Source organism: Carcharodon carcharias, chromosome 1 (genome assembly GCF_017639515.1).
Source record: "Carcharodon carcharias isolate sCarCar2 chromosome 1, sCarCar2.pri, whole genome shotgun sequence".
In the NCBI taxonomy this organism is placed as follows: domain Eukaryota; kingdom Metazoa; phylum Chordata; class Chondrichthyes; order Lamniformes; family Lamnidae; genus Carcharodon; species Carcharodon carcharias.
The window spans coordinates 114549625-114569685 of record NC_054467.1 but is presented as its reverse complement, the minus strand read 5'-3'; the positions used below and the strand labels follow the sequence as shown (position 1 = coordinate 114569685).

Sequence of the window (20061 nt, the reverse complement as noted above, 5' to 3'; positions counted from 1 at the left end):
CTGCAAGTTCCCTTCCAAGTCATACACCATCCTGATTTAGAACTGTATCCTTCACTGTTCCTTCACTGTTGCTGGGTCAAAATCCTGGAACTCCCTTCCTAACAGCACAGTGGGTGTACTTACACCACATGGACTGCAGCGGTTCAGTAGGCTTCTAAGCACCACCACCTCAAGTGCAATTCAGGATCAGCAATAAATGCTGGCTTAGCCAGTGAAGCCTACATCCTGTGAAAGAATTTAAAAAATAAAAGCAATGCAAAATAACCATTCCAAAGCAAATTTATAAATAAAAGCATGTTATGTTGCATACACATGTCAACTTATCATTCTTCTGCATTCCATTAGTGCCTTTGTCTGTCCTAGTATTCCTATGGAGTGCTGCCACGGTGGCTGGTGGAAGGCTGCTGGACTGAAGATGGTCTAGGTGGATGACTTCAAGCTGCTCTGGGTGTAGAAGCTTTTTTCTGCACCTCTTGGCATTAGTTTGGGTTGGCTGGCTGGCAGGCAACTGGGGGAGTGGCAGTGGTGAGAGGACAAATGCTGTCATCTTGAGCAAGGACACTAAGTTTGTACTGTGCATTGTCACTTCCACTCACTTGGGGCAGCATTTCAGCAGTACTAGTAATCTGTTGGTGGACAGATTGCGAGACTATTCTGATACCCTACAAGCCTCTTTGAACATTGGTATCCTCAGCCATGATGGCAGCAGTCTGAACTTGCAAGCTCAGCCTGCTGTAGTGCATGAGAGCACTCTGAGCTTGCACGGTAGCAGATTGACCTTATATGACTTCAGCCTGAACTTCCACAGCATCACGCAGATGTTGGATCAGCTATGCCTGTGCCTGTCTGCTGCTGGTTAGTACCTGCTGCTTCCAGTTGTGTCTCACTTTGTTCTGCAAGAGAGAGAAAAGTATATCAGTAAGTGTCATTGCAATCTGTCTGTACCTGTCATGGTGTGCTTGGCACTGCATGCCAACTGTGATAAGTGTGTGTGGGGCTTGCATCAATACTAAGTGTACGAGGGCATGGTATAACGGTGAATGTTCGGTGTGAGCTGTGATTGCTTGGGATTGTCTGTAGGTGAGTAGTGGGGGGGGAGGGTGCATTGAGCAATGTCTAAGGCTAGTGATGCAATTAGTGAGATATGGCACTTGAGAATGCATTCGTGGTCCTTGACCACTTGTGTGAGGTGTTATGACACAGCAGATGGTAAATGCTGAGCTGTTCAAATCCCAGAGGGAAACTTGAAACAACTGTCACAACTTATGTTTTGCAATTTGTGTTTTGAAATGCAGGCTTTGAATTCAGTAATAAGACCACCGGGTCTTAAGACATTTTTATAAAACTAAATTAAAATTTATTAATAAAAGAAAAGATTGTAAGCACGTACATATGGCTACAAATTATTGCTATAATAACTTCTAAATCCCCTAGTTAATCCGATTCCCGGTTACACCTTTGTTAAGGCAACAGTAAAACACACATTTTAAAAGACCCAGGCAAAGAAACATGATACCCTGAACCAGTCGAATTCAAAGTGAGTTTTCTTAACTTCAGTCCTTGGAGGCGGCAGTTTAGTATATACAGGCTGAAGGCATTTCACACTTATTGAATCTTAGACTGCCTTCCCTTACACACAGCCTTTGCTCCTTTATACATATTTTCCCCATTGAATGCAAAGACGCATCGGTTCATTATGTCTTTGAACTTTACCTTCTTGATAATAAAATTCTATCGTAGCGTTATGTTTTACCAATAATCTTTGGGAAAAATAAATACACTATTTCTTACTACTTCTACTGGCTAAGTATACGTTACAGCCTGACTTATGAATTCAAGCCACACTAGTTTGTTTAAAAATGCAAATTTATCCCTTTGCACTTCACATTTTGACACTTCTCCATGTTTACCTAATTAACATTTCAAACCTAACTTCTCTTACATCAGAGCACCCAAACTAGCTGCCTCTAATTCAATTCTCTCACACATGCAGACACGTATAGACACAGACTCTATTTTACAATGAATTCTAATAACATTATGGATATTATTATATCTTCCTGACATCCCACTTCTTATTAAAAAATGAACTGTCATAATATAAAAAGTCGGCTTCATTTTTATTAACCCATCTTATACTATCTCCTATACTTATCTATATACTTACACTATTACATTACCAGATGCATGTATTAACATTATATATATATATATATATATATATATATATACACACACACACACAAATCCTTCGCATCAACAGAAATCATTCCTGTTCAGAGTCCAGGTTTCTAAATGTCCTATTTTCCCTTAAAGCTTCAAACTCTTGACAAAGCATCTGCAATCAGATTTTCTTGTCCAGCGACATGTATAATCTGTTTATTAAATGGTTGCAGTAATAAACTCCATCTGAATAGCCTTGCACTTCTGTCTCTAAATTTGTCCAGGAGTGTTAAAGAATTGTGGTCTGTATAAACAATTGTTTCTGATAAATTGTTTGCCACATAAATTTCAAAGTGTTGCAATGCTGACACCAAATCCAAAGTTCCCTTTTCGATTGTTGAATATCTTCTCTGTTGTACATTCAGCTTTTGTGAAAAATACCCTATCGGTTTTTCACTTCCATTTTCATCTTCTTGTAAAAGTGCGGCCCCAATACCTATATCACTTGCATCAAAGACCAACTTAAATTGCTTGGCGTAATTGGGTACTGCAAAAAATGGTGTTGTAGTTCATACAGTTTTCAAACTGTCAAATGCCTTCTTACACTTCTGAGTCAATTGAAACTTCTTGTTTTTTAATAGTTCAGTCAGTGGAGCAGCCACACTGCTAAAATTTCCGATAAAACCCACTCATGCCTTGAAATCTAAAAACTTCTCATTTTGTTGTAGGCACTGGGAAATCCATGATAGCCTTCTACATTCACATTTCTCTGAGCCATCTTACCATGTCCAATGGTATGGCCTAGATATGTAACTTGCGCATTTGCAAATTCACTTTTAGTCAAGTCCATTACCAAATTAGCTTCTTGTAATCAAGTAAACAATTCTTCCAGTTGCTGTAAATGCTCCTCCCACGTGGGACTGAAAACTATTAAGTCATCAATATAAACAACACAATTGCTCAGACCTGCAATGACTTTGTCAGTCTTTGAAATATCACAGGTGCATTCTTCATACCAAATGGCATGATTTTAAACTGATAAAGCCCATTTGGTGTCACAAAAGCCGAAGTCTCCTTTGCTCTCTCCGATAACGATGCTTGCCAATATCCTTTTAACAAGTCAATCTTTGTGATAAATTTTGATTGTCCCATTTTCTCAATGCAATCTTCCAACCTTGGTGTAGGATATGAATCTGCTTTTGTCATTGTATTCACCTTTCAATAGTCCACACAGTCTTTGTGTTCCATTTGGTTTTGGTACCAGTACAATAGGTGAACTCCAGTTACTGCAACTAGACTCAATGATATCATTTTGAAGCATGAAGTCAATTTCTTTCCGTATTTATGATAACTTTGCCGGATTTAACCTATAAAGATGTTGTCATACAGAAGATGAAACTTCTACAGACACGGGGCAGAATGTTGCTGTCGGCGTGCGGGGGCAGGTCCGACATGCCAACGTGTAAAATGACACAAGATGACGTCGGGCGGCGTCCCGATGTCATCGCGCGTCATTTCAATATTTTATTCGGTGGGCGCGTGCCCACCAAACTGTCAATGGCCTATTAAGGCCATTAAAAAAGTAATTTACCTTATTAACAATGCTGCCCGTCCAACCTTAAGGCTGGTAGGCAGGCAAAGAGCCCAAGCAGCCTTCGTGTTTCAGGAAACCTCATCCACGGTCAGGATGAGGTTTCCTGGAGGTTTTATAAAAGGATTAAATAAATTTTGCTAAATTCACAAACATGTCCCTGCTCTGTGACACTATCACATGAGGGAACATGTTTAAATAATTTTGTACTTTATTTATAAAAAAATGTTATTATCAACTTAATCTCCCTGAGGCAGCTCCGTGCCTCAGGGAGATTGCGTGCAAAAGAGCTCAGGCCCTGACTCTCCTTCCACCCCCCCCCACCCCGCCCCCATCCGCACAGGTAATGCTGAACGTGTGTTACGCCGGGTGGGCCTTAATTGGCCCACCTGCATAAGATGGCAGCGCGCAGCCCATCATGGGCGGTGATCGCCTCCGTGCCCGCTGCCAAACAGCCCACCTGCCATAGGCAAAATTCTACCCATGATGTATAACTAAGTCTGTCCTCCCCAACTTGTTTCCACAAATAGCTTTGTGTGACTGCAATAGCTTTTCCAAATCATTTTGACACTTGTCTGGAAGGTAATTTAATATTACATTTAAATTTTCAAGTACCCCCTCATTATCCAATTTGATTAGAGGAAAATCATTTTCATAATCCTGCATTTCTACTTCTTTCTCATTATCTACCACTAATACCTCCTTCTGGTCCTCTTCCCTGTCAAAATACTTTTAAACATATTTACATGGCACACCCTCTGCTTTTTTCTTCTATCTGGAGTATTTATTAAATAATTTACTTCACTCAGTTTCTTTTCAATCCTGTGAGGCCCACTAAACCTTGCCTTTAATGAGTCACCCAGTACTGGTAACAGAACTAGCACTTTCTCTCCAGCAATAAAATTCCAAGCTGCAGCTTTCCTGTCTGCTTTCACTTGCATCAGTTGCTGTGATATCTTTAAATATTCCCTAGCCAACTCATGTGCTCTGTTCAATCTTTCCCTGAAATTTGATGCGTAATCCAGGAGAGTAGTTTCTGAATTTTGACCCACCAATTTCTCAAATCAATTTCAGTGGTCCCTTGACCTCATTACCATGGACTAGTTCAAAAGAACTAAAACCAGTTGATGCATTAGGAGCATCCCTAATAGCACATAACAAGAATGGAATTCCTCCATCCCAATCCTGTGGATGGATAATCCTGACTGTACGCTCTCATCATAATAAAAACTATGATGCCATATGAGTTTGATGTCATCTTTCCAAAGCCCCTTGTGACTCAAGATGATAAGCTGTTGACTTAATTTGTTTTATCCCCAAATTGTTCATTACTTCCTTAAACAGCTGTGACATGAAATTTGAACCCTAATATGATTGCATTTCCTTAGGTAAACCATATCTTTTAAAAAGATTTAGTTAACTCTTCCACAATCTTCTTTGTTGTAATATTTCTCAAAGGTATCGTTTCAGGAAACCTTGTAGACACATCCATTATTGTCAGTAAATACTGATTTCCACCGTTAGTCTTAGGGAGGTGTCCTATACAATCAGTCATGACCCTAGTAAAAGGTTCTTCAAATGTTGGAATTAGAATTAAAGGTGCAGGCTTAATCACTGCTTGTGGCTTTCCTATCACCTGATATGTGTGACATGTTCTACGGAGTTTGACTACATCCATATGCAAAAATGTTGTTGTACTTTCGCCTATGTCTCCCAAATTCTTATTGTCCCCCCATTGGAATTTCATGAGCTATCCTCAGAATCTTATTTCTATACCCAACTGGGATAACAACCTGATGCACCTCCCTCCAGCTTTCATTTGCTGAAACATGATACAGTTCTGGAATAGATTTTGCCTCTGTTTCTGAGTAAGCTGTTTGATATAAACGTTGTATTTGCAAATCCTTTTTCTGCGACTCCACCAACCTCCTTGAGTTAAACACCTCAGCTGGATTCTTATCTAATCCATGAGCAAATTGGTATAGGGTAAATAAGATTAGAGAGGTGAATGCGTGGCTCAAAGATTGGTGTCAGAGAAATGGGTTTTGATTCATTGGCACTGGCACCAGTACTGGAGAAAGTGGGATATGTACCATTGGGTAGGTCTAACTTGAACCTTCCTGGACCAATGTCCTGGTCAATCGTATAACCAGGGTAGTGGAGAGAGCTTTTAGCTAAATAGTGAGGGGAAGGGATTATGTAAGAGAGATATAGTAAAGTAAAGGGAAAGGACAAAGTAATAGAGCAGAGCAGCAATTTGGGTAGAGTTCCAGAGTGTGAGAGGAAGGGACAGAACATCCAATCCTCAGAATGTACCAGCAGATAAAGCTGAAAATGGTAAAGAAAACAGTTTAAGGCCCTGTACCTGAATGCACGTTGCATTTGTAACAAAAGGGTTGAATTATTAGCGCAGGTGGAGAAAAATATGCAAGACCTGATAGACATTACAAAGACATGAAAGGTGACCAAGGCTAGGACCTGAATGTTGAAGGGTATTTGACATATCGGAATGACAGGAAGCTGAAAAAGGGTGGTGGGGTATCTCTGTTAAATAAGGATGACATTAGTTCAGTACTGAGAGAAACCTTAGCTTGAATAAGCAAGATGTAGAATCATTTTGGGTAGAGAAAAGAAATAGTAAATAGAAATAGTAAAAGAAGGGGCTACTTACATTTAAGTAAGAAACACAAGCAGTAGGAAAATAACGTTAAGTCGAGGCCAGGTATAATAAAGTTGCATAAGTAAGCCAAAATAAAATAAAGTTAACAGAAGGGAAGTAAATTGAAGCCATGGCAGCTCAGCTCGGTCATGTGGAATGCATGCCTTCTAACATGTGGGAAGTTGTGGACGCTACCAGTACTGGAGGGACTGGCATCCTTGAAGGTGGATAAATCACCAGGGCCAGATGGGTTGCATCCCAGGCTATTGAAGGAAGCCAGAGAGGAAATAGCGGATGCTCTGAGGATCATTTTCCAATCCTTGGACATCTGCGAATATTGTACCATTATTTAAAAAGGGTGCAAGGGATAGGCCAGAAAATTATAGGTCGGTCTGTCTGACTTCGGAGGGGGACAAGTTATTGGAAACAGTTCTGAGACAGGATAAACTGTCACTTAGAAAGACACGGATTGCTCAGGGCTAGTCAGCATGGTTTTGTTAGGGGAGGAGTGTCTTACTAACTTAGTAACTAAATAGAATTTTTTGAGGAAGTAGCAAGGAGGATTGATAAGGGTAGTGCAGTTGATGTTGTCCACATGGATTTCAGTAAGCATTTGACAAAATCCCACATGGCAGACTGGTCAGGAAGGTGAGATTTCATGGGATAGAGGGAAAGGTGGCAGGTTGGATCCGAAATCGGCTCAGTAACAGGAAACAAAAGGTAATAGCCAATGGATGTTTTTGCAAAAGGAAAACGGTTTCCAGTGGTATTCCACAGGGCTCAGCATTGAGGTCCTTGCTGTTCGTTGTATATGTTAACGATTTAGACTTAAATTTGGGGGCCATGATTAGGAAATTTGCAGATGACACAAAAATTGGCCATGTAGTTGATAGTGAAGAGGATAGCTGTCGACTCCAGAATTATATCAATGGTTTGATTGAGTGGGCGGAGAAGTGGCAAATGGAATTCAATCTGGAAAAGTGTGAGGTAATGCATTTGGGGAGGGCAAATAAAGCAAGGGAATATTCAATAAACGGGAAGTTATTGAGAGGGGTTGAGGAAGTAAGAGACCTTGGAGTGCATGTCCACTTGAATGTGGCAGGACTAGTGAACAAAGTGGTCAAGAAAGCATATGGAATGCTTTCCTTTATTGGGTGAGATATCGAATACAAAAGCAAGGGTGTAATGATAGAACTGTATAAAACGCTGGTTAGGCCACAGCTGGAATTTTGTGCACAACTCTGATGGTCACATTACAAGAGGACATAATTGCTCTGGAGAGAGGGCAGAGGAGATTTACAAGAATGTTGCCAGGGCTTGAAAATTGCAGCTATGAGGAGAGATTGGATAGGCTAGGATTGTTTTCCTTAGAACAGAGGAGGCTAAGGGGTGACCTAATTGAGGTGTACAAAATTATGAGGAGCCTAGATAGGGCAGACAGGGAAGACCTATTTCTCCTAGCTGAGGAATCACTTACCAGGGGGCATGAATTTAAGGTGATCGCTAGGAGGATTAGAGGGGACATGAAGAAAATCTTTTTCACCTAAATGGTGGTGATCATCTGGAATTCACTGCTTAAGTAGGTGGTTGAGGCTGAAATGCTCAATTCACTTGAAAGGTACCTGGACCTGCATCAGAAGTGCTGTAATCTGCAAGGCTACAGACCAGGTGCTGGAAAGTGGGATTAAAATGAGCTGCAAGTTTTTTTTTCTCTTTTTGGTCACGCAGCCATGATGGGCTGAATGGCCTCTTTCTGCACTGTAAATTTTCTATGGTTCAATCATAAAGGTAAGAGGTCACTTCTGAGAGTAGTTTATGGGCTCCCTAACAGCAGTTACAGTGTAGGACAGAGGACACACAAAGAAATAAATTGATGTGTAGGAAAGCTACTGCGATAATCATGGGTGACTTTAATCTACATGTAGATAAGGAAAATCAGATGGGCAAAGGTGGCCTGGAAAATGAGTTCATAGTGTTTTCGGGACAATTTAGAGCAGCATGTTCTAGAGCCTACCAGGGAACAGGGTATCCTCGACCTGGTAATGTGCAGGAGAGGATTAAACAGTAACCTCTTCTTAAAGGAACTTCTAGATGACAGAAATCACAACAAGGTAGAAGTTCATGTTCAATTTGGAATTCAGTGTGTTTCCATGCCTAATGTTTTCAACCTAAGTAAAGGTAACTATGAGAGTATGAAGGTTTAAATGGCCCGGGATGATATCAGGGATTCCTCCCGATGTCATCCCGCATCATTTTCCTATCAGCGAGCGGGCCCTGCCCCCAAATCGCCGAGGGGAAAATCCTGGCCTCTGAGTCTTTAAATTTATTCAAGGCAGAGTTAGACATTTTTATTAGACAAGGGAGTCGCAAGTTATGGAGGGCAGATAGGAAAGTGGAGCTGAGACCACAACCAGATCAGCCATAATCTTATTGAATGGTAAAGCAGGCTCAAAAGGCCAAATGGCCTATATCTGCTCATATGTTCCTATTTAAGTATCTAGAGTCAGACACAACAATAATGCCCTACGGAGTAAGCACCAAATATTGAATCAAATACAAAATTTAAAATGAAAATATAAAATGAAATTATTCCCTTTGGACTATAGATTCTCAGCATTTGAAACAAATGACGGCTTCTCAGCATCAAAATAGAGTATCAAATTAGGACCAGTAAATGGGTGAATAGGATTTAATAGTCTATGGGAATTATCATAAGAATACCTTCCATAGATAAAATCCATTTGGGCTAGTATTCATGACTGACATAATCCATCAACTAAATTGCTCAGAGTTGACCAAAGCATCACAACTGAGAACAGAAATACATTTATAGAAGGCACATTCATGGAATTTTTCCCCCTTTTATTCAAATTGAGATATTGCTGTCTTGTCTGTTGTGGAACCTGAATAGCTGATATAATAGAATGCAGACAGTAAAAGAGGGGCAGATTTTTTGAGTTATGTTCTTGTTGGAGCTTGCTAGAAAGTTGTTGAAACATGAGGCAGAAATTTTTGTTCAGTGGGCGGGTACACATCCGACCTGCTTAAGCATGAAATGACGCACGTTGACATCAGCTGAGCGTGCCAAAGTCAACCTGCAGTGGCGCGATAGTTCAGAGGGCGCATGCTGGAGCTGGCAGCCTGCCCACTGACAATTAAAAGGCCTGTTAAGGCCATTAAGCAATCAATTAACATAGGTTTTATGGGCAGTGAAAAATTTGATGGCTGGCGGGCAGGCAAAAAGGCCAAGCGGCATTTGCATTTTTTTGGAAACCTCACCCATGGGCGGGATGAGGTTTCCAAAAGCAGATAAAAATAAAATAAAAACTTTAATTTTTCATTAATAACATGTCCCTGCTCATGTGGCAGAATTACATGAGGGGACATCTTTTATTACATTTTTATGTTTTTTTAAAAAATATCTTTTCATCTCCCTGAGGCAGCTACATGCCTCGGCGATTATGCAGCGCTCACTCGCGTGCATGTGCAATATTTGCGTTCAGCCCGCTCACGCTACCCCCCTCCCCCCACACAGGCAGCGCTCAGCACTGCCGCACACATTTCACGTATGGCCCGCCAGTATGAAGTTGTGGTGTGGTGCCGATTGCGGGCAGCGGTCAGCTTCATGCCCATTCCCGCCCACCTTCCTGCCCGTTCCTGCCCACCAAGGGCAAAATTCTGCCCAAGGGGTTGAATTGTATGCTCCCTGCCGACAGGCTTTCAGGTGGGGTGCCCCGTAAAATTCCACAAATGGCCTGCCCACTACCCTCCCACGTCACCTGTCCGCAATTTTACAGTGGGACAGGCTAGGCCTATTCCGGCTCACCCAAGCTTGCTTGAGGTCCTTAAGTGGGAAATTAATGACCATTTAAGGTCATTTCCCACCTGGCTTCAATTTCTAACCAGGTGGGAGGAGTTCAGGAATAGGGGAAAGCCCGGAAAGTTACCCTGCTCAGGCCTCGGGGGTGGGGATGCCTCCTTTCCACATTGGGTGCACCCTCCAAGGTCTGCCACCTGAGGGTGCTCCCTCCCCCACAGCCTCTCCTCAACTCGCCAGGCCTCACCTACCCACCTGGTTGTGAGGCCCTCTCCATCTGAAAAATCTTGGCCCATGGTATGTTTTGATTGTAGGGCGTGAACAGTGATGAGGTTGCAATACTGACATTGAGAAAAGCACCATTACCTTCATTAATGTAGTGTAGCACAAAACCATTCAATGTTGTCTGAATTGAGCTAAGTGAAGTCACATATGTACGAGTTAGAGGAAAGCTGGCAAAATAGCAATCAGCTCATATATCAGGATATTTCAAAGTTCAATCAGAATTGAAGTTCATTGTGAGATGGTTCATATTGCTTGCTATCTTTTTTGGGTATAAGCTAGATAGCAATAATGGCTTGTCTGCATGCTTGTAATGGCAAGGATTGATAAATCAGTATCCCAGTGGAGGTGAAAGAAATGACTCTTAATTCCCCCAAGTGACCTGAAGGGTAGAGCAACTTTCTATACTCTGAATAGTGTTTTGTGCTGTTTTGTTACTAAATCCTTTCATCTGGTAATTTCCTGATAAATGCCTACTCTGTCTCCTAGCTCCTAGCCAATTATTGACCCACGTCACAAGATTAATAACCTCTGCGATTGTGACCTGTATGTTTTATTCCTTTTCAGCCTTCCCATAACATTCCATATAACTGGTCACCCTAGCACATCTCCTTCTTTGCTTTGTCACCTAGTTCTATCAGACTGCCCATGCATAGTTCTATTCCTTTCTATCCAAACACAGTCAGTGCATTTTCAGAAATGGCTTCACTTGTCTCCCCAGCACTATCACTTCCAGATTACCTAAGTTTATACGTGCTGCCCTCGACATCATCATTGACAAGCACAAGGTCAGTTTTCATCTATGTGCTCATTATGCGTAGCTCTGCCTCTCTTGAAATTGAATGATTGAGGATTCACATAGATTGTACCATATTCAAAAGGGGCACTGGAGCTAATCTTTTCTTGTTCTATATTGTGTACTTCTGTACCTTTTTGACTTCTTCACTACCTCCATGCTGTGAGACTGCCTCTCTGACATTAAGAACCAGAGACAAAATGTTCATCTAATCATTAGGAAGGCTGAAACTATCACCCACAGACCTCTAATACAGGTTATGCTCCCTTATTACTGACTCTGTCCTCTTCCTGACCACTGTCTCGTTCTGAACCAAACTATTCATAAATGTTGTACCCTATTCAGCTCTGAGCTGAACTTTAAATCCTGTATCCTGTTCACCACAAAGACTAACCAATTCCACCCCCAGAACATTGTTTTCCACTACAATTACCTTAAGCTCTGTGCCACTAATGCTCTTTGTCATACCTTTGTCATGTGCAAACTCAGCTATGCCTAACACATGCCTTGTTGACTTCCCATCCGCCACTCTTAGTAAATCCTATCCTGTCCCATCATCATTCTCAGTTATCCATCAACCATGTCTTTTTGATTTACATTGGCTCTCGGTCTTGCAACATATTACATGTAAAATCTTTGCCCTGCCATGTCTCTGCAATCTCCTCTAATCCTATATTTGCTCCCAAGCTCTCCATTCTACTAATTTTAGTCTTTCGTACATTCGCTTCCCCTTCACCCTACGACTGCGGGTAGAATGTTCAGCTGCCATTGTCCTTTACCTTTAGAATTCATTCCTTAAATCGCTTTACCTTTCTCTCCACTTTTTAAAAAATCCCAAATGTTTGGTCATGCCTTCTAACCTCTCCCTTGTAGCTTGGTGTCCTTTTTCGTAAACCTATGTATGAAGCACCTTGGAACATGTTCATATGTTAAAATTGCAAAATAAATGCAACTTTCTACAATGGCTACAATGGACATTGATCAAGTTCCTATATTAACCTCCTGGTATGGATGATTCACACAAGTTCCTCCTTTCTTGCTGGACCACTTAAAACACTACTGGGTTCTACTCTAGCAACTAAAATTGCTCCCTATTCCAGGATCATCCTGGAATGCAAAGAAAACACCTGGCTTCTGTTCTCCACTGCAAACTGTCTTCTTAAACCCCTCACCCATCCTTCCACCCTTACCTCTAACAACAAGTGGAAGGAGCTCATACACTTCATTGTCATTAAAATCGAGACAATTCGATCGGCTTCCACTCCTATGTCCTTCCCTTCCACTAGCCCACCTGGCCAAACTTCCTTTAATGTTCCTCCTTGCCCTAGCCCTGAACTCACCTCTTTCTATCTATTTTTCTCCAATCTCCCCTCATGCCCTCTCTGAGCTCATCATGTTCATGAGACTCACTTCCTGTGTTGTCGCTTCTCAAATCTGTTCCCCTTTTTTTCCTGGAACTCCATGTTTGAAAATTTCCAATCAGGTTTCCCCCCCTACCATACTTCCAAAATGGCTCTTATCAAAATCACAAATGACATCCTATGTGACTGTGGCAAAGGTAAATTTTCCCTCCTCATCTTTGCTCACCCGCCTGTAGCCTTTGACATGGTTGGCCTCACAATCCCCCTCCAACATCTCTTCACTGTCATCCAGCTGGCTGGAACTGCTCTCATGTGTTTCCATTTTTATCTATTTACTCATAGCCAGAGAATCACTTGCAATGTCTTCTCTTCCTGCTCCCGCATCGTTACCAAACGTGTCCCCTAAGTATCTAGCATTGACCTCCTCCTATTTCTCATCTACATGCTGCTCCTTGGCTACATCATCTGAAGGTGCTGCATTGATTTTCACATTTACACTGATGACACCCACGTCTACCACTCCACTATCTCTCTCAACTCCTCCACTGTTGCTAAATTATCAGACTGCTGATCTGACATCCAGTATGGACTGAGCAGAAATTTCTGCCAATTAAAACACTGAAGCCATTGTTTTCGGTCCCCCCTCAAACTCTGTTCCCTAACTGTTCCATGCCTCTCTTTGACAATAGTTTGAGATTAAACCAATCTGTTCGCATTCTCCTGAGTTGAGTTTCCAACCTCGTCCATCCCATCACTGAGACTGCCTATTTCCAACTCCATAACCTCACTTGACTTTGCCTGTGTCTCAGCTCATCTGCCTCCCATGCCTTTGTTACCTCTAGATTCAGCTATTCCAATGCACTGCTGGCTGGTCTCCTACATTCTATCCTCTAAACTTGAGGTCATCCAAAACCCATGTCTTAACTCACAGCAAGTCCCCTTCCCCAGTGACCCTTGTGCTCATTGCTTGGTGGGAGCCAAGTGAGCCAGTGTCTTGATTTTAAAATTTTTATCCTTGTTTTCAAATCCCATCATGGCCTTATCCTTCCCTACCTCTGTAATCTCCTCCAACCCCAAAACCCTTAGAGATGTCTGAGCTCCTCTATTTCTGGCCTCTTGTGTATTTCCTATTATAATTGCTCCACTATTGGTGGTCGTGCCTTCAGTTGCCTAGGCCCCAAACTATGGACTACCTTCCCTTCACCCCTCTAACTTGCTTTGCTCCTTCAGGACACTTTTTAAAACTTAACTTTTTGATCAAGCTTTTAGTCATTTGACCTAATATCTCCTTATGTAGCTCGGTCTCATACTTTGTTATATAATGCTCCTCTGAAGCGCTTTGGGACATTTAATTACATTAACAGGCACTATATAAATGTAAGTAGTAGTTGTTCCTTCCCTCATTACTCAGTCCAGATTTTAAAAGAATCATCATATGAATTCCTCTGCACAGTTTTCAGTACCTGAAAGTCTGTCTTGTCATAGTGACGAGAACTTGTTGAAGCACTTGGTGTGCTCTAACCACAAAATTGCACAAAGCATAACTTCCAAATCACCCTTGAAGATTTTTTACTTTTTCATCTATACTCCAAACTAGTGGATGTTATGGTGCAGATTCCAGCCTATTGGCTATCTACATAATGCCTTTCAGTATTGAGTGCTGTTAATCAGAAACAATGAGGTTTTTGTCTTTTAACTATAATGCACCTTCACTTCTGGCTGGAGGTAGAGGCAGTCAGAATTAGGAGACGTTTTCTTGTACAAACCCATGGAATTTGTACTTATATCATTTACATGTGAAAATTGTACGCTGTCAAATATGGCATTTATGTATAAATTTGTTTTAACCCTTGGTTTTATTTTTTGTTGCACATAAAAGAAGTGGGTGGTTAACCATTTTTCACAATGGATTTTAAATGAATTCAGTTGCTCGGTAAACATCAGCTCGTGCAAAATTGTGTCAGTATCCTGTCCTGCACTAAGTCCAAGCCCTGCTCGCCCATTGTCCCTGCCCTTGTTGACCGACATTGCCTCCCAATTCCCCACCACCACCCCTCCACTCCACCCCCGCCCATCCCCATGCCACAAATTTAAAATTCTCATGTTTGAATCCATCTATAGACTTGCTGCCCCCTACCTCTCTCACCACCTCTGTCCCTAAAGACTTCCTCCAAACCCCCATTCCTTTAACTCTTAATTTCTGCATCTTCCCTCTTTTTGCCTTACCATCGCCAATTAAGCTTTCAACCACCCGTGCCCCACAGACGCTTTCCTTAAATCATGTTTCCTTTCAACCTTTTTTTCTTCAAAGCCCACTTGTTTGACCAAGCTTTTAGCCATCTCTGCTTTATATCTCACACTTCCTTGGTTTCCTTTTATTTGATTATGCCTCTTGTGAATTGCCTTGCCATGCTTTTCTGTTTACTGTTCTAAACATAGTTTTTTTCCCCTTTCAAGACTGATTGCACTTAAAGTTCTCAACAGCATTGTGTTGCTGGGGAAATCATGTCAATATGTGAAAGAGGCCAAGATGGAGGAAAAATTGTTTCAAACCCCACCAGTCAGCACCCCTGGGAAACATGCCAAAAAATTTGTCAGCAAAGTTAAATCACCTCAAGGTAATTAATTTTCATATGGTACCTATTTTTAGCATTTTATACTGAGACAAACACTACCTTCATTAAAAAAAATGTATTTCTAATGTTTCATTTGGGTAAACGAAAGATGAATGTCCTAATATAATTTTGTTTGCAAGATGAGTGCGTTCCTACAATTATAACTTAAGATATCTTTTGAATACAAATAAATAATTTGAATGTCAGTTAGTGATTTCTGACGTAGAAGCATTTCAGTTATATTTGAAAGCTACCCACAGAGACAAATCAGATGATAGTAGTGAGTGCCGTGAAGATTTTCTTTGGTAAGTTGCACGTTAATAGAATTAGTTAGTCATATTTGATAAAATTTTTTATTCAGTTCCACTGGGCAGTTGCATACCAATATGGAGCTGCAAAATATTGCTTCCTTTCCTATGTGTGGGAATCGTGCACATCACTAAAAAAAAATTAAAAAATAAAATAAGTCTTGTTCATACTGCAATTTAATGTCATACCCCTCGAAGTGGAACACTGAATCATGAACCAATAATCTATCTCAGATCTTCAACCTTAAAATTCCATGCTTTAAACATATCAGATACATTTAATTAGTAGTTGATCAATTAAATTAATCAAAATTCCAATGTTAATTACATATGTTTATAAAACTTGTTTTAGCACAAGTATCTATATATTGGATAGAATTCCTGCATTTTGAGTTGATGACAGAGCTATGGAGTTTCACATCAGCCTGAAAGCCTTCACTCTGTTCTGATCACAACCTTTATTTACATATTTTTTTCAACATCAGTGAAAACAAAGAACAGCTGAAGCTGATGATGATCGGATAAGACAGCTTTGTTTTCTACTGCAATTATTGCCAACATGTAGGAAATGTGATGAAGTTTTAAGGTTTTTATTAGCATTGTTTTCTTTTCAGAACGACTGTAATAATGGAAAAAGTCATTTTAGTTCTATATTTCAGCTCAGTTTTCTTCCAACAACTTACAGCCCTGTTTGTACCCAGCCAGCTAATTTTTGTACTACAAAATCAAATGTTTTGCAAAAACAACATACCATACCTTGAGTGTAAACATCACCCTTTATACATGACTGTAGCATGAAGAAACTATTTGAATGATTTTATCTGATAACCATGTTGACTTGTTCCAATAGACACAGGTTAAAAAACATAATCAGGAGCCAACAAGCTGCACACACTAATCACATCAAATGTTCAGTTCCCTACTCTCCATGCATTACTAATCTAGAACCAGCAAATGCTGCAAAACAAACAAATTAAATTGCTTAAAATATTTTGCATATGAAAAAGTCTCACAAGCTGCAAATGAATGAATGTGACCACCCAACTTGGTGAGATATTACCAGGCATAAAAATAACAGTTTTTCAAATTGTCAAAAGGTTAATTATATTCAAAGGCCAGAATTAATGATAGGATGGTAAAACTAGACATTTGACCACCAGAGGAGATTACTGCAAGGGCTTCCCGATAAAACAGCAACGTTTGATTAATAGTTAATGCTGCTTTAAGAATTTCATTTTGAAAATGAATGGTTTAATTTTTAAGTAAAAGCTTGAAAGTAAACATAGCAGCTGAATTTTTTTCAGGAAGGCTAGAGTTTTGGGGGGATATTTTGACTTGATGCTGTATACATTTATTTGAATAACTGCTGTTCCACCAATTTTCCTTGAAATCTAATTTTGACCCAGGAATGGAGCAATTAATAAAATCCATTATGCATATATAAATGCATCATTAAATTATAGATTCTTCTGAAATTATTTTTTAATTGTTTGATATTAGTTTAGTATAGTTATTCCGGGAAGTGCTAGAACTGACAATTTTTACTATTGAAACGCAAAAGAGGAGTAGTAGGTCTAAAGTGTTCTAAATATTATTGTAGTTTAGGATCTACATTTTAGTGTAACAAAATCGCATGTATAAATTATAATATAGTTTTAATTTTTGACCTTGTTTTGTATGTTAATTTAGTATCTTATGTAGGAAGTCCTGTTGAGATACAATCAGAATGTTTGCAAGCATTTTGCCATGGAGGTATGTTCATGTTTAAAATAAATGATTTGGCATATGTCTTAATATATTGATGTTCATTTGCAAAACCTATAAGGGGATAATTTCACTTTGACAGGTACTTCAGAAGAAATGCAATCAGAGTCCATCATTAGCCAGCCTGTATCCCTATCAGAAAGTGTATCAACTCTTGTCTCAAGCAACAGTTCTGACCAATTTCTTGCAACCCCCGACGTAGAGGACAAAGGAGTACCACAGGGAAAATCTGATGGCAAGCACTGTTCTTCAAAAGAAGATCTACTAGAAATAGACAGGTTCACAATTTGTGGAAATCGGATTGATTGATTATTGCACACTTTAACCTTTAGAAGAGCTGCTTCGGATGTAAGCCTTTGCATGACAAACTGAACACTGTCAAGCTTGACAATATATAAAGGTTCGAAAGCTGCAAAGGAGGCACTGATCAGGAATATTTATTGAAATCTTTATAATTTATTAATGACTCAAACCAAAATATATTTTACCTGTTTCTTTTCCATCTTTGGAAATGTTTGGTTTGGAATAGGCCATTTTGGTTTGTGTATTAATTTCCTGTGGCAAAGGAAGAGAATTTTTTGGTTGTTTTCTGTGGAGACCTGGCAGATAAATGCTTTCAAGACAGCTTTCTCTACAGTTGCGTGGATTCTTTGTGCAATATTTCTTGCCACCCGTGATGCAAATGCACCTTGAAACAGTCATGTGAGCATACAGCCAGATAACTTTTTTGGCTTTTTATAACTTTTCAACAATATTCACTAATACTTCAGGCTTTCATTGTACAGAGATGTGCCTGCTCAGTGTTTTTTTTTTTAAATTCAAATCCTATATTGCTGTTCTTAGGAAAGAAATTCAGGTAATGCTGACCCGAAAATATTTCAGTTGAAGTTTACAAATATTTCCAAAGGAGCTTCAGTTATAAAATGGGAGATGTGGGGAATCTTGATAAAGAAAATGTTGATACAAGTGGATCCTCTTAAAAGGTTATTATCCATATAATAACGCATTATATTTTTTTCTAAGAACAGGAAACACAGTGGTTGCTTATCACCTGAAAAAGAAAAAAAGTTCTCATAATCTTTTCAAGAGGTTCCATCTAGAACATTAACACATCATATCTTTCAGATGCTGCTGAAGCTTCTGCGTGCTTCCAGCATTTTTTACTTCTATTTCAGATTTCCATCATTCAGGATTCTTTTCACTGTATCTGAAGGATTGTGCTTCATAGAAAAATTGGAGATCAAAGTTGTTCATATGAACTAATTGAGCAAGCTATGTTTTAGGAAGCAATAAAACACAAAAGATATAGGTACACATTGGTAAGAGGCAGAAGAGCATCATTTTCCCACAGCTTTGTGTTTGTACATAGGAAAGTAAATGAATCCAACATGTACTTTTTAAGTTGTGCATTAATCTGTTATGGTTTATGTCTGTGCAATGCTTATTTATAGTTATTTTGCACTATAGACCATAGTGTCTTAGTTCAAGGTTTCATGAAAAAAATGATGACATAACTCTTCATTTAACTACTCAAAAAGCTTGTTTTGCAAGAAATATTTCATGTAAACTGAAATGTTAAGTGGTTTAACTGAAGTAGCACCAGGCGAATCTGAATAAATTAGCTTATTGTTTACTCTGGGGGGTGGGATATCAAGCTGCAAATATCCAAATTTCAAACAAACAATAAATTTGACCCTGTACTCACTTCCAAGGTAACTGCAAAGGGATTTATGGCTAAAATTTATAATGGCACCAAATATTCTGTATCTTTTTTATAATTAGTACATATTGTAAATGAACAATGCTGAATAAATGTTTTTGTAACACATATTGTTTGTTAGTAATATATGTAACAAATCATGACCAATCATAATGAACAATTAAAATCTTTGACGAAGAACTATATAGGTACAATCCTAGATTCAAACCTGTTAAATGCAGCTGAAGATTAAGGTATGCTTGACTAATTTTTTGCACGGGAGTCGGTTTTGCATAAAAAGTGTTGTTTTGTAGTCCGAACTGAATAAACTATTTGTTAAAATATTTTTATAAAGGGCGTTTTCCTGTCCACTCTTTTAGCTGACTTTATTTTGCATGACTCGTCACACTTAATAGCATTGTCCTATGATCGTGGATTGTTATATGCACAAATTTAAATGGTCAGTTGCAAGCTTTAAACAAGAAATGGTGAGAAAATAAGAAGTAATGTTTTGGACGGAGATCATTTAATAAATTTTGTTTTTGGGTCTCCACCCAAAAATTTAATCCACCTCTTATTTGATGCCAAAGGAGCCAAGGGACAGGATTTTTCGCTCAGCGTGTGGGCACGCGCCGGAGCATGAAATAAAGCACATTGACGTCAGCCGAGTATGCCAACATCAGCACACACTCGCAATAGTTTGGTCGCCTGCCGACAATTAAAAGGCCTATTAAGGCCATTAAGTTAACAATTGTGCTGAATTTTTCACTGCCTGCTCTGTGCCTCAGGGAGATCGAAGTGCTCTTTCGCACGCATGCGCGAAGTTTGGGCTTGGCCCGCTCGTTCTTCTCCCATGTAAAATTACAATGTTGTATCGATTGCATGTAGCAGTCGGCTTTCTGACCACCCCCACCTGCCTCCACTGGGCAGCCCACCCAAGGGCAAAATTCCGCCCATTGTATACCTGTAACATTATGTTCTTAATATTTCCAGTATTCAGCTTTTT

At 39.8% G+C, this 20061-nt stretch overlaps 1 protein-coding gene across 2 annotated transcripts in view; it reads left to right on the top strand.

The window, feature by feature from the left end:
- tapt1b (transmembrane anterior posterior transformation 1b) overlaps window positions 1–19409 on the top strand; it is a 143453-nt gene extending 124044 nt beyond the window's left edge. Inside the window, exons 13-15 of one of the 2 annotated variants that reach the window (XM_041192247.1) lie at window positions 15127–15287; window positions 17282–17344; window positions 17439–19409. In XM_041192247.1, the coding sequence (XP_041048181.1) occupies window positions 15127–15287; window positions 17282–17344; window positions 17439–17665 (451 nt within the window). In that variant the 3' untranslated portion in view covers window positions 17666–19409. The remainder of the gene's footprint in view (window positions 1–15126; window positions 15288–17281; window positions 17345–17438) is intronic. The other variant, XM_041192334.1, reaches the window with a different exon arrangement.
- Window positions 19410–20061: the final 652 nt, after the last annotated feature.